Source organism: Pleurodeles waltl, chromosome 4_1 (genome assembly GCF_031143425.1).
Source record: "Pleurodeles waltl isolate 20211129_DDA chromosome 4_1, aPleWal1.hap1.20221129, whole genome shotgun sequence".
Taxonomy (NCBI): Eukaryota; Metazoa; Chordata; class Amphibia; order Caudata; family Salamandridae; genus Pleurodeles; species Pleurodeles waltl.
In genome coordinates, this window is record NC_090442.1 from 699,894,902 (window position 1) to 699,909,361 (window position 14,460).

Here is a 14,460-nt window from a genome sequence, read left to right on the forward strand (position 1 = left end):
TGAATGTGAAATCCTGCCTTGCCCAGGCCAGGCCCCAGACACTCACCAGGGGTTGGAGACTGCATTGTGTGAGGGCAGGCACAGTCCTTTCAGGTGTGTGACCACTGCTCCCCTCCCTCCTAGCACAGATGGCTCATCAGGAAATGCAGACTACACCCCAGATCCCCTTTGTGTCACTGTCTAGTGTGAGATGCAACCAGCCCAACTGTCAAACTGACCCAGACAGGGAATCCACAAACAGGCAGAGTCACAGAAATGGTATAAGCAAGAAAATGCTCACTTTCTAAAAGTGGCATTTTCAAACACACAATCTTAAAATCAACTTTACTAAAATATGTATTTTTAAATTGTGAGCTCAGAGACTCCAAACTCCACATGTTCATCCGCTCCCAAAGGGAATCTACACTTTAATCATATTTAAAGGTAGCCCCCACATTAACCTATGAGAGGGACAGGCCTTGCAACAGTGAATAACACATTTAGCAATATTGCATTGTCAGGACATATAACACACAGTACTATATGTCCTACCTTAACCATACACTGCACCCTGACCTTGGGGCTACATAGAGCCTACCTTAGAGGTGTCTTATATGTAAGAAAAGGGAAGGTTTAGGCCTGGCTAGTAGGTACACTTGCCAAGTCGAATTTACAGTTACAACTGCACACACAGACACTGCAGTGGCTGGTCTGAGACTTGATTACAGAGCTACTTATGTGGGTGGAACAACCAGTGCTGAAGGCCCACTAGTATTATTTGATTTACAGGCCCTGGGCACTTCCAGTGCACTGTACTAGGGACATACTAGTAAATCAAAAATGCCAATCATGGATATTTTGGGCATTTTGTAAAGGACCACTTGCACTTTAGCACTGGTTAGCAGTGGTAAAGTGCCCAGGGTAACAAAAACAGCAAAATCAGAGTCCAGCAAACATCAACAACCTGGGGAACAGAGACAAAAAGTTAAGGGTGAAGCGTCTAACAGTACTCGTTGACAGACTGAAGTGATGTCAGAATCAAGGGGTAGTGTTAAAAAAAAAAAAAAAAAAGTAAGAAAGAATAGGAATTCTTCAACAATTGATGTACACATTTATTCACGAAGCATTTTGTAACGCTTTGGCTTACCCATTAGAATAAAGGAAAGCGGCTGGATGCCCTTCATGGGAAGGCTTGCTGAATATGCAGCATGAAAAAATTGTGACCTCCCAGCGACCTAGCAAAACGAGCTACCTTGCTTTTCCTTTAAATAAAGGAAGCCATGGCACCTGTGGGCACAGCACACAATGAGCATGCAGTTGAGGTTTCACAAGAGAGCAATGCTTCCCACTCGACCTCTAGAAAGCCTCAGCAGGGTTCCACAATTGTGGTCCGTTCCCTTCACAAGCAGTCTCTGGGTGCAGTGGTCCTCACTTTTGAGGGCCATACACCAGTCATGCGTGTAGTACTCTGCTGCCCCGCACCTGATGCGCCCGGTCTCCAGACTTCTTCCTTTTACCACGCACATACTTCTCCTGCCAGGTGGAATCAGGCATAGTGTACGTGAAACAGAGGGCACTGCTCTCCAGATATTACAGATTAAGATGCAGCCCCCCTCCACAGGTCTTTGATGTCCCAGAGACCTCCTCCGAAAACAGGGGGCAAGCCAGCCTGCCCTTACAGAGCCACTCTATGGATGCCACACTGCAGCAGACAATCAGCCACAGGCCAGTCTCTTATTCTGGAAGGGTGCGCAGATCCCTTCCTTGGTCAGTTATCCTCCTGGGCACCCAGATTCCTCTACCAGTGCGCTGACACAGTCCAGCTACACTGGTCCTGCGTATCCGTAGGTGGTCCTTTGAGTTCCAGAAGTTGAGCACCCCTTTTTATACTAATGCAGATCTGTATCTTTGAGTGCCATGCTCTGGAAGGGCAAGTGTCCCAACCTCTCCCCCCGTCTAACTGACCCAGCCCTAATTGGCAGGGATCTGTTGTTGTGGACCAGTGGTATGGGCTTGACATCCTGAATTCGCCAACACCAAATAGTTTGCGGTTGCTCCCCTGCAATCCAATACCGCAACCGGACTTTAAGCCTCGGCTTCCCCTGTTTCTTTGTGGGTCAAGAAACTCTCATGGGTATTGTGATCACATGTGGGTATTCGGCATTTCCCGGGCATGCATGACCTGGCGCACACACCTTCCTGCTAATGACACTTTAGCTGTCAGCATGGTGCTCATGCGCCTTGGTTAGCCGGAGACCACAGGCTCTGTTCCTATTAGGAAATATTCGGGTGTGATTGTGCGATTCGTGGTCACGATGGCCATGCGCCCCCCTATAGGAATCACTCAGCCCAGCAGTGATCATGCACACCAGGGTCGGAGAGGCTAACCCCCATTCATATCTGTCTCTGCCTGGGTCCGTTAACTTTGTACCCCGGGCATCAGGGCTAGTGTCAATCCTTATGGATGGTGTGTGCACTTTCACTTTGCATTAGCAGACGGAAAGACTCTGACCCCTGGACATTATCTTGGACTCCTCACTATCCATGACCTGCCAAGTTGGTGCTGTCTTTTTGTCATGCTTTCACACCCTCCGACTCCTGGGGAAGATTTTCAAGTGGATTCCCTCCAACACAAGGAAGACAGTCACCCACGCACTCATCACCAGCAAACTGGACTACGGCAATGCACTCTATGCCGGCATCCCCAAGAAACTTCAATCAAGACTTCAAAGAGTCCAGACTGCAGCAGCCAGACGCATCCTGGAAATCCCCGACACACCCACATCTCCTCTCACTCAGAGACCTACACTGGCTCCCAGTCAACATCACATCTCATACAAACTCTTGATCCACACCTACAAGGCACTGCACAGCATAGGACTAGCATACCTCAACCACCACCTCACCTTCTGCATACCCAACGGACATCTCCATTCCCCCCAGTTCGCCCTTGCAGCTGTCCCCAAGATTCTGAAAAGCACAACAGGAGGAAGATCCTTCTCCTAGCTAGCACCCTGGACATGGAACGCGCTACCCCTCAAGCTCAGGCAGACCGCATCACTGATGCAGTTCAGGAAGGACCTTAAGACCTGGCTCTTCGACTGAGCAGCACACTCACAATCAACGCCTTGAGACCCTATGGGTGATTAGCCACGCTTTACAAATCCTTGATTGATTGAGCCAACAGCCACTTATCTGGTCTCGGCTTCCCTCTTGGGGTCCTGGCCGTCTTCCGTCCAGTAGCGGTCCCCCTTTCCTAACCGGACACATCCTTTGGGATGCACTTGTCTGGCTCTACCTCACCCTCTGACCATTCTCTCGGGTCTGTCTTGGGTCATGGTAGGGCCCACTCAGGGGTGGCTCCCCTTTGACGGGTACTCACTCTGAGCACAGGTGCCTCTATGCTCCTCAGGCCTACTCAGCCAGGCCATGGACGTGCCTATGGATGTTGCCAACAGGGGCAGCATAGGTGCCCATACTTTTTCCGGCAACCAGGGTCACCCCGTCCTCCCCCAGGTATCTATTTACCTCTCCTCTGGGGTTAACTGGGGTGTGGTGCTTGCCAGGTCCGTCCCTCCCCCACCATTTTTATTACAGGTAGGTCGGGGGACTCACTTCTTCCCTGCCAGACAGCGGGGAAGCGCCCAGAATCCTAAGACCCAGCATGGGGAGACAGCATAGGCAAGGGGGAAAACGCAAACGTTTCATGATTTTTCCCTAAGAAGAGCCTTGTTCAACAACCATCGAATTTTGTGCCGGGTGGTGTGACAGGGCATGAATTCAGCCTGGTCTGGATGGACCAATTTTGGGATGACGTGCATCAGCTGATTTGCTAGTGAATGGATCTTCACCTTGATATTTATGAGGGAGATTGAGTGGTATGAGAAGTGGACCAGACTTGGGGAACACCACAGTCTCTGTTGCACCAATCAGGGAGCAGGGTAGCATTGTCGAACGCCATCTGGATCACCCCCACCATGCGTACCTGACGTTTTGGCATAAAGGCCAGAAAAAGCTCACAAGGGAATCTGTTTAGCCTGTGGGCCTTCTCTGAGCACCGCCCTGCCAAAGCTGACGAGAGCTCCTCGCAAGTGAGCACTGTCCAAGTCATCGCTATCTGTGATGGAAAGTGTTTTAAGAGGCATCTCCGTAACAAATTCCTCCGCCTGTTACCCAGAGAGTGTCTCCCACAGAGCATAGACACATTGGAAGTAGGATGAAAAAATGCATGCTTCTCCCCTAAGGTCAGTGAGTAATGAGCCTGCCGAGTCTCACACGATAGGGATAGATGATGGAAGCCTGTGACCCTGCTACAGCCTATGTTACAGTTTACTGGACTCATCGCCCCGTTGCAGATTTGGGATGGCCCGCCAAGACAGCCTAGCCTCCTCTAGGAGGGTCTCTTGGTATTGTTGCTGTAAGACGCCCAAATGTCTACATGCCTGCCGCCCATCTGCCAGGCAGCCCTGCACATCTAAGTCTGCCATCCAAGTCACCAGATCTACCAAATCTCATGCCCAGTGTCATTGCAGCCCGTTGGTAAAACTACTATCTGCCCCCTGCAACGTGGGCTTCAGGGTCTCCCACAGTGTTGTTGACACTACCGTCCTAGTATTGACTGCAAAACATTCTTCTATAGAGCGCTGCATAGTCAGTCGATATTCCTGGTTATGAAGATGTCAAGGTGACAAACTGGGCGCCTGTGACCCACACGGAGTCTAACGATCACCGTGGAGCCGTGTGCCAGAACAGAAATATCCAAAACTCTATGTAGGTAGGCATGTACGATAAGTAAGTAGCCGAAGCAGGAGAAGAAGTCATCTGCAGAGGAGAAACAAGGGTGCCCACCCGCCCATTTGGGTACCTTTCTGATTCTTTATCTTAGAAATGGATCCAGTATGACTAAAACCATGGCCTAAAGCAGAATTGGAAGTGGTTTTGCGGGTTGGTGTGGTGGGGGGGTTGGGGATAGATGTTTGGTGGCGTGTTTTTAAATTGAGGAAGTCAAGCAGTGTCTTCAGTTTTTAAGGCTTGGTACAGAATCAGTGACATCAGTACCAGTTTACTCAACTCTCGGCTTCAGCAAGAAAGTGACGAGAACTCATTCATTGTATGTGAATGACACTATGAACTAAGAAGGACCACATGATCTATGTGGGTGAAACGTTAAGATAATCTTTTCTTGTTTTATCCTGTGTTTTTATGTTGATCCATTTTCCATGATTCATTGCACATATAGGGCAACTGAAAGAGTTTGGACACCTATAACTTTGTTTGCCCTCTTCTTTGTTGCTGATAAAAAAAAAAGTCTGTTATGCTGTGGCAACTGCTCTTGTTTGTTAATCTTGCCATCATTTAATGTTAGAACCAATGAAGATATGAATATGGGCAGTGGAGAGGAAGTGTAATTCTAAACTATTAGTAAGTTGGTTCATGTTAAGTTAGAATACGTTTTAGAGTATGTTTTATTACTCTAATTTGATGTGTATCATCATGGATGAATACACAAGTTGGATGGAGTCCCATTTCAGGCACTTCCTTGTCAAATGGTGTTGGTGCATGAAGAGTGAGGCATCATTGTACTTTTACCGTAGTCTTATCACCCTAAATATTTCCCAGCAGTTCTCTTGGACCAAGTGCACTGAAAACAATTGGAACTGGAACCGTGAAACGAAAGGAGTCCTCTCACAGCTCATCACAAAAGAAGGAGAAAAAGAAAAAATCTGCACTTGATGAGATCATGGAGGTATAGTTATTTTTCACAAAATTGTGTGAAATGCACTCATCGTGTGCACAGTTAAACTTCTGTTTGTAAGTATTTGGCAAGTTTACGCAGTGATTGTTTTTTGTCAAGCCATCGTAGATATTGTAATCAATTACGTATGAAATACATTACATCTATATTTTCTTTTGGTTTGTACAAACCGTGTCTTCTGCTTTTCTGTTAGTGAAAAGATTTTTGCATTTTACATTGGGTTTGCACAAACGTTTTTTTTTTCTTTTTCTCATCAGTCTGGTGCAATTGTGTTCTGCATTTTCACTTTGATTTAACATGACATATGACGTATGCTGCAATTAACCTCTGCTCTTAAAAACTTGCATTTGCCTTCACACTTACAATGCATTTGTAATCCACTCTGTTGTAGGTTCACTTTAGCTTTTGCTGCTGCTGCTAAAAAAAGAAATTGAAACCAACCACACCAAGCATTTGCTTCAGAACAATACTTTTTTGTGGTTGTGTTATTTTTAACTACATTGTCTGTGACGATTTAAAAAAAAAAAAAAAATGTTGGAATGCTTGGTTTATATAGATTACATATGGTTGTATTTGTCTACAGCATTTTGATTTTGCAACGCGTATTATTGAGATTGACTTGCATTGTATGTTTTAGCGATCTTGCGGTTGTGGAAAAGTACAACATGCTATTTTAACACAACAGGTTTCATTGTTGCTGCTGTTAAAGGGCATATAATAACAAAAGCCTCCACCAGTGCACCCCAATACATAGCTGGGTGACACCATCTGTAGTTTGATTTATACTGTCACATGGTAGCTTTAAGGCGATAAATTGCTAGGATCTTTGGGATGGACTAAGGTGGAGGACCTGTCCTTGAGGTAGAACTTAGATTTGGGGTTTTGGTAATTGTTAGAAATTGGGTCGCTAGTTGGCAGAGTTATGCACCCTGTCCAAGTAGGGACGGCAATCCTAGTCAAGGTAAGACACAACGCAACCCAAATTATCCTGTGCTTACCCTCTGGTAGCTTGGCACAGAGCAGGCAGGCTTAACTTGGAAGGCAATGTGTAAAGTATTTCTGAAATAACTCATACAGTAACAAGGTGAAAACACAAAAATTCACCACACAGGTTTAGAAAAATTGAAATTTATCTGAATAAAGTAGGGTGGAATGATGAGAATCCAATGTACACAAAGTTATGAATTTTTAAAGATTAAATCCCACTAAAGTGCTTAGAAACACAGTAGTTCTAACCGGGGCTATCACAGTGTTGTTGACGGAGTCGTTCCCAATAGTCCTACGCCACGGGTGCCTGTCACAGAGTTGCACGGACCCCCAGGTACAGTGCCTTTGAAAACACAGAACCAAAGACATCGCATGGAGTTGTGGAGGTGAGGCGTCGGTGAGGCTGGTGCGGCATCAGTCCTTTTATGGTGTTGGGGGAGGTGAAGGGTCAGTTCCACACTGCGAGGCAGGGGGAGGCGAGGTGTCCGTTCCATCTAGTTGCAAGGGGATCTGGTGCGACATTGGTTCCTTGTGACTAGGCGGTGTCTGGATTCAGCCAGTCAAGACGCGATGTGTTGACTTCACAGTTTTGTGATAACACTGCGGGTCGTCGCTGCAACGTTGGACTTGTGTTGCAGGCATCGAGGTCCACGGCCCTGGAGCAGGCTGCGGCATTGGTGCTGGCGTCGCTGAGGTCGGAAAACTAGCTAGAAGCTAGTAGATCAAGTTTTTGCTGTCCCTGAGACTTCAGAACAGGAGGCAAGCTCGGTCCAAGCCCTCGGAGAGCACTTTTGGGGAGGCAGAGTCCTTCCAGCACAGGCAGAAACCAGCAGGCAGCAGGGCAACAAGCAGGGCAGCAGTCCTTCTTAGCAAAACAGTCCAGATGAGTCCTTTGGACAGCCAAGTAGTTCCTGTGACAGAGTTCAGGTGTAGATCCAGAAGTGTCTGATTTGGTGGGGGTCAGAGACCTAGTTTATGTACATAAAAATTCCTATGAAGCAGGGGAAAATTCAAAAAGTGGTTTAGATGTGCACAAGTTCCCCTTTCCGCCCAGTCCTGCTTGCCAGGATCTCTGTGGGGGGTATCAGTCCTTTGTGTGAGGGCAGGCCACTGGCCTTTGAAATGTATGAGAAGGCCCCTCCATTCTTCCTGCCCAGAGAAGACCCATTCAGTATGCAGATGCATGCAGATGAGACTGTGTGTACTGTATTTAGGGCTGTCTCGTGGAATGCACTAGGGGAGCTGTCAACCAGTACAGACCAGACGTGGATTGGAGACAGGGTTGTAAAGCACAGATGACAGTAAATGCAGAGAAATGCCCACTTTCTAAAAGTGGCACTTTTAAAATAGTAATATGAAATCCAACTTCACCAGAAAGCAGGATTGTCTATTACCATTCTGCCAATGCTAAATATGGCAAGGCTATGCCTTTCAGATTAGAATCTACCACCCAAAAGTATATGAGGGCAGTTCTAATCCTAGTCTGTTAGAGGAGCAGGCCTCCCAGTAGTGGAAACACATTTATGAACTTTTCACTACCAGGAAATTTAAACTCATAAGTACATGTCCTGCCTTTTACCTACACACCCTGCCCCATGGGTTGCCTTGGGCCTACCTTAGTGGTGACATATGTAGAAAAAGGGGAGTTTAAGGCTTGGCAAGTAGTTTTAAATGCCAAGTCGAAGTGGTAGTGAAACTGCATGCACAGGCCTTGCAATGGCAGGCCTGAGACTTGGTTAAGGAGCTACTTATGTGGGTAGCACAGTCAGTGTTGCAGGCCCACTAGTAGCATTTTATTTACAGACCCTGGGCACATGTAATGCACTTTACGAGGGACTTACAGGTAAATTAAATATGCGACTTGGGTAAGAACCAATGTTACCATGTTTAGGGGAGAGAGCATATGCACTTTAGCACTGGACATCAGTGGTAAAATGCGCAAAGTCCTAAAATATACACAAAAAGGGTCCCAAAAATGGAGGGAGTTAAACAGATAGTTGTGGGCTGGCTACCCTAAGGCTGTTGAGTCCAACAGAAATCTATAGCACTCATGGTATATGAATATGTTTTAAATTTTTGGTAAATAATGGCTTGACATTCACATGCTCGTTTATCTGAGGTTATGAAAAACCTGTTTGCCCTGGATGTTGCAAATGTATACTGCTTAAACTTGTGAGCCAGTGGCTTATAACAGGAACATCAGTGCCTGGAGCTCAGCTTATGGAAAGCTGAACGCTACAACGCAATGTTTTGAAGCAGAAACGTCGAGAACTGTTTGTTATGTCCTTTAATAGTTTTGGAAGCTTGGTGCCTTATAAGTGAAGCATCTAACCCCGACTATTATGGAGAGGGGAGACTGCAGCAACCAGAGGATGAACATTTTGAAAATGAGCCACATGCAACTCCGTAAAAGGTGAATGGTTCTGTGGTACGAGTAATGAAAACCACTGCTTCTCTGCCCAAATTGGAACTCTATGTCCAGTCCAGATAGCACCTTGAACTTTAAAAGAAAGACAATATTGAGCTAAGAGCTTTATAGGACTAAGGGCTATGGACATACCAATACATGCATCAGACTTGGGGGACCATGTTTTCATAAATCTCAGAAGATCTCACAGAAAATATTCATGGTAATGTGAAGTACATTTGACATTCCATTACTTCACACGGCTAGCAGTATGTTACGAAATCATTATTTACTGGCACTGCCTTTTAATTACTCTGAGGCATGAGGCCTGCTGCAGCAGCTGCACTAGTCATTCTGACACGCTGCTGTATTCTTTTAACAACTGTGCTGCGGCTGCGCAATATGCTGGTGCGGGGAAATAAGGGGATATAGTCTACGATGGCCATTCGGGACACTTGACAATTCAATGCCAAGGACGGACAAGCTAATTTTATTCTGCAAGCAGTGAGCAGTCATTAGTATTGCACTAGCGATGTCCTACTATCCTTGATGGACCGGTCAACAAGCTGTTACGCTGAGGTAGGGACCCATGCATTTTCTGATGGTGTGTGTGCGCCTCGTGATAAGGCGGGTGGCCGCGGCGCAGTATTGAATTTTAAACAGTTTATGTACAAGAAGAGAGAACAGTGGCGAGCTAAAATTGTTCTAATAACCTTTTTTATGTGCTTATAAATAAAAGTCAGGGATTTGTTGTCATTATGCAGTTCTAAAATTAGAGGTGACCACCATGTGAGTTGGCAGGTACAACTAAGCACCGGAGACCACCAGCACAAATTAAGCACTGACCTAGGATGACCAGCTTGAAGTGAACACAGCCTTCTTGTATGTGGTGGAATTAGAGTAATGCATACTTCCCCAAATTAAGTAATCCGCTACCGGGTGTAGTGACCCCAAGGTAAGGAGCCCATTGGCTGCTACCCATCACTCTCTTTAACGCCCCCTAAATTGAGTACTTAGGGAGCTTCCTGATACCAGGACCTCAGATCATTGCTGGACATGAAAGATGGAGTGAACAAGCAGCCTCCTGAACCGAGAACTGAGGAGTACGACTGACTTGGCGCCACCTCTGCCAGCCTGCCTGCTGCACCCAACCCTTGAGGAACAACTGACCTGTCCTGCTGTTGCAGCCTCCAAGAAACCGGGAGATCTGCCACTGCTTAACAAATCACCAAGAACTCCCTTGGAGCAGAGGAGCTGCTTCCCCGCATCTGCAGGCAATAAAAGACCTGTGAGGACCCAGGACCGCCAAAACCTGACGCCGGACATTGCCACTGCAACTCGAGGCACCTAGCCCGAGCTGAAGTAGGCCAAAGGTGTCAACAAGCCCACCTTAAGATTGCCCACTGTGGTCTTCCTGACTGTGTCTGCAGCCTCTTTCTGCAGACCCCTCTTCACTGCAGCAGCCTCCATTGGCAGAGACCCGATGGTCCATTGGTCTTCTGCACCTGGACGCACTGGACCGAGGAGAAGAGGACCACTGCTGTCCCACCATCCTCCAGGCTTGTGAGACCTGAACCCTCTTCTTAGTTCGTTCGGTCTGGACCCCCTTAGGCCATGCCTGCAATCTGTTTCTGCAGGCCCCCTCTACTGCAACCGCCCCGGTGACAGAAACCTGATGATCCAAACCACCTCTGCACCCAGATGCCCCAGACTGAGGAGAACCGGACCACTGGGGCCCCTACGTCCCCGAGCATCACAAGAACTGAACCTCCTTGGTGGTTCACCTGGACTGGACTCTGTCTACCCCTGCCTCATCTTTGTGACTAGACCGATCCTCATAGACTTACACAGGGTACCCGAAGCTGAACTGTACCACTGCACCAGGCCGCCCCAGTGCCGGTCGAGGTGACCTGTTGGAGTCGCCTAGGACCCTGCCCTGTACTCCCCTTAAGTCCAGAAGATTGGTCCTGTAAGTTGCTGTGAAGTCCCTGTTTGCTGTGCATGTTTTCTCTCCCGTAGAGTAACATTGCAGCTACTGAAAAAAATGTCAACTTTTGAAAACTCTAAAAATCCCTATCTCCAAAAGTACTCGCCTGATTCTGGTAATCTTGGTTTCAAAATTTATATTAAAGTACATGTTATTTTTATAAATGCTTAGCACTACCCTCTGATATGCATGCCGGCTCACCCACGCTGCCGCAAAAGAGAGCATTTGGGTTGTCATTTCTGCCTCTGTGATACCTTTGGGGTTTGCTGGACTCTTTGCACAGTGCACCTCTGTAGGAAGTTGGCTCTGTATGCACTATTTCAAAGTAGGGAATAGTATGCACAGAGTCCAAGGGTTCCCCTTAGAGGTAAGATAGTGGCAAAAAGAGATAATACTAATGCTCTATTTTGTGGTAGTGTGGTCGAGCAGTAGGCTTATCAAAGGAGCAGTGTTAAGCATTTGTTGTACACACAAAGGCAATAAATGAGGAACACACACTCCAAGACAATTCCAGGCCAATAGGTTTTTGTATAGAAAAATATATTTTCTTAGTTTATTTTAAGAACCACAGGTTCAAATTTTACATGTAATACTTCAAATTAAAGGTATTGCAGGTAGGTACTTTAGGAACTTTGAATAATAAAAATAGCATACACAGTTTTCATATAAATCACATATAGCTATTTTAAAAATACAGTGCAATTTTCAACAGTTCCTGGGGGAGTAAGAGTTTGTTAGTTTTTGCAGGTAAGTAAACCACCTACGGGGTTCAAGTTTGGGTCCAAGGTAGCCCACTGTTGGGGGTTCAGAGCAACCCCAAAGTTACCACACCAGCAGCTCAGGGCCTGGTCAGGTGCAGAGTTCAAAGTGGTGCCCAAAACGCATAGGCTTCAATGGAGAAGGGGGTGCCCCGGTTCCAGTCTGCCAGCAGGTAAGTACCCACGTCTTCGGAGGGCAGACCAGGGGGGTTTTGTAGGGCACCGGGGGGGACACAAGTTAGCACAGAAAGTACACCCTCAGCAGCACGGGGGCGGCCGGGTGCAGTGTGCAAACACACTTTGGGTTTCCAATGGAAATCAATGGGAGACCAAGGGGTCTCTTCAGCGATGCAGGTAAGGGGTGGGGGGTGCTCCTCGGGGTAGCCACCACCTGGGCAAGGGAGAGGGCCTCCTGGGGGTCACTCCTGCACTGGAGTTCCGATCTTTCAGGTCCTGGGGGCTGCGGGTGCAGAGTCTTTACCAGGCGTCGGGATCTGGGAGTCAGGCAGTCGCGGTCAGGGGGAGCCTCGGGATTCCCTCTGCAGGCATCGCTGTGGGGCCTCAGGGGGGGCAACTCTGGCTACTCACGGTCTCGCAGTCGCCGGGGAGTCCTCCCTGAAGTGTTGTTTCTCCACAAGTCGAGCCGGGGGCGTCGGGTGCAGAGTAGCAAGTCTCACGCTTCTATCGGGAGATGCAGTTGCTTTAAAGTTGCTCCTTTGGAAACAAAGTTGCAGTCTTGGGTGAACAGGGTCGCTGTTCTCTGGAGTTCTTGGTCCTTTTAGAGCAGGGCAGTCCTCTGAGGCTTCAGAGGTCGCTGGTCCCTGGGGAAAGCGTCGCTGGAGCAGTGTGTTTAGAAGTGGGGGAGACAGGCCGGTAGAGCTGGGGCCAAAGCAGTTGGTGTCTCCGTCTTCTCTGCAGGGTTTTTCAGCTTAGCAGTCCTCTTCTTCTTAGGTTGCAGGAATCTGAGTTCCTAGGTTCTGGGGAGCCCTTAAATACTAAATTTAAGGGCGTGTTTAGGTCTGGGGGGTTAGTAGCCAATGGCTACTAGCCCTGAGGGTGGGTACACCCTCTTTGTGCCCCCTCCCAAGGGGAGGGGGTCACATTCCTATGGAGGATTTCTAAAAGTTAGTCACCTCAGCTCAGGACACCTTAGTGTCTGACTGGCCAGTGACTCCTCCTTGTTTTTCTCATTATCTCCTCCGGCCTTGCCGCTAAAAGTGGGGCCGTGGCCGGAGGGGGCGGGCAACTCCAGTAGCTGGAGTGCCCTGTGGTGCTGTAACAAAGGGGGTGAGCCTTTGAGGCTCACAGCCAGGTGTTACAGTTCCTGCAGGGGGAGGTGTGAAGCACCTCCGCCCAGTACAGGCTTTGTTACTAGCCACAGAGTGAAAAGGCACCCACCCCATGTGGCCAGCAACATGTCTGGTGTGTGGCAGGCTGCTAGAACTAGTCAGCCTACACGGACAGTCGGTTTAGGTTTCAGGGGGCACCTCTAAGGTGCCCTCTGGGGTGTATGTTACAATAAAATTTACACTGGCATCAGTGTGCATTTATTGTGCTGAGAAGTTTGATACCAAACTTCCCAGTTTTCAGTGTAGCCATTATGGTGCTGTGGAGTTCGTGTTTGACAGACTCCCAGACCATATACTCTTATGGCTACCCTGCACTTCCAATGTCTAAGGTTTTTCTTAGACACTGTAGGGGCACAGTGCTCATACACTTGTGCCCTCACCTATTTTATAGTGCACCCTGCCTTAGGGCTGTAAGGCCTGCTAGAGGGGTGACTTATCTATACTGCATAGGCAGTGTTAGGATGGCATGGCACCCTGAGGGGAGTGCCATGTCGACTTACTCGTTTTGTCCTCACCAGCACACACAAGCTGGCAAGCAGTGTGTCTGTGCTGAGTGAGGGGTCCCCAGGGTGGCATAAGACATGCTGCCGCCCTTAGAGACCTTCCCTGGCATCAGGGCCCTTGGTACCAGGGGTACCAGTTACAAGTGACTTACCTGGATGCCAGGGTGTGCCAATTGTGAAAACAAAAGTACAGGTTAGGGAAAGAACACTGGTGCTGGGGCCTGGTTAGCAGGCCTCAGCACACTTTCAAATCAAAACTTAGCATCAGCAAAGGCAAAAAGTCAGGGGGTAACCATGCCAAGGAGGCATTTCCTTACAACCTCTTTTTGGTCAATTATGCAACAGCCAACTTCCTGCAGTGTTTCATAAATGTGCCATACTTTCTACCTGTAATGATAAAAAGAATAACAGAGATGGCAACTGTTTGTCTCAGTGGCAGGAAGAGCAAGGCAATAGGGAGTCATTCTATTCAGACGTTTCAAGTTTGCATAAATCCAATTGCAGATTAGATAGGGTAAAATCCACAAGGAACTGACATAGCTACAATTTAACATTATATTTAACATTCCTTAACATGGCTTTTGCAATTTCGCTCCACTAATTTCAAAACACACGTATGTTTGGTGCATCACCCCCCTCCACCCTTAAACCCCCCTCCCCCAGCTCTTCTCACTCTACCTGTCCCCCCCCTCGCGCTTTCCCGCCGCGACCTCCTGCACGCCCCCGCCCCCCAGC

At 47.9% G+C, this 14,460-nt stretch overlaps 1 protein-coding gene across 2 annotated transcripts in view; it reads left to right on the top strand.

Moving 5' to 3' along the window:
- The window catches only part of KIN (Kin17 DNA and RNA binding protein), a 120,971-nt gene that overhangs the window by 56,868 nt on the left and 49,643 nt on the right, over positions 1 to 14,460 (top strand). The window contains exon 8 of one of the 2 annotated variants that reach the window (XM_069229263.1): positions 5,599 to 5,725. In XM_069229263.1, coding sequence (XP_069085364.1) covers positions 5,599 to 5,725 — 127 coding nt within the window. The remainder of the gene's footprint in view (positions 1 to 5,598; positions 5,726 to 14,460) is intronic. The other variant, XM_069229264.1, reaches the window with a different exon arrangement.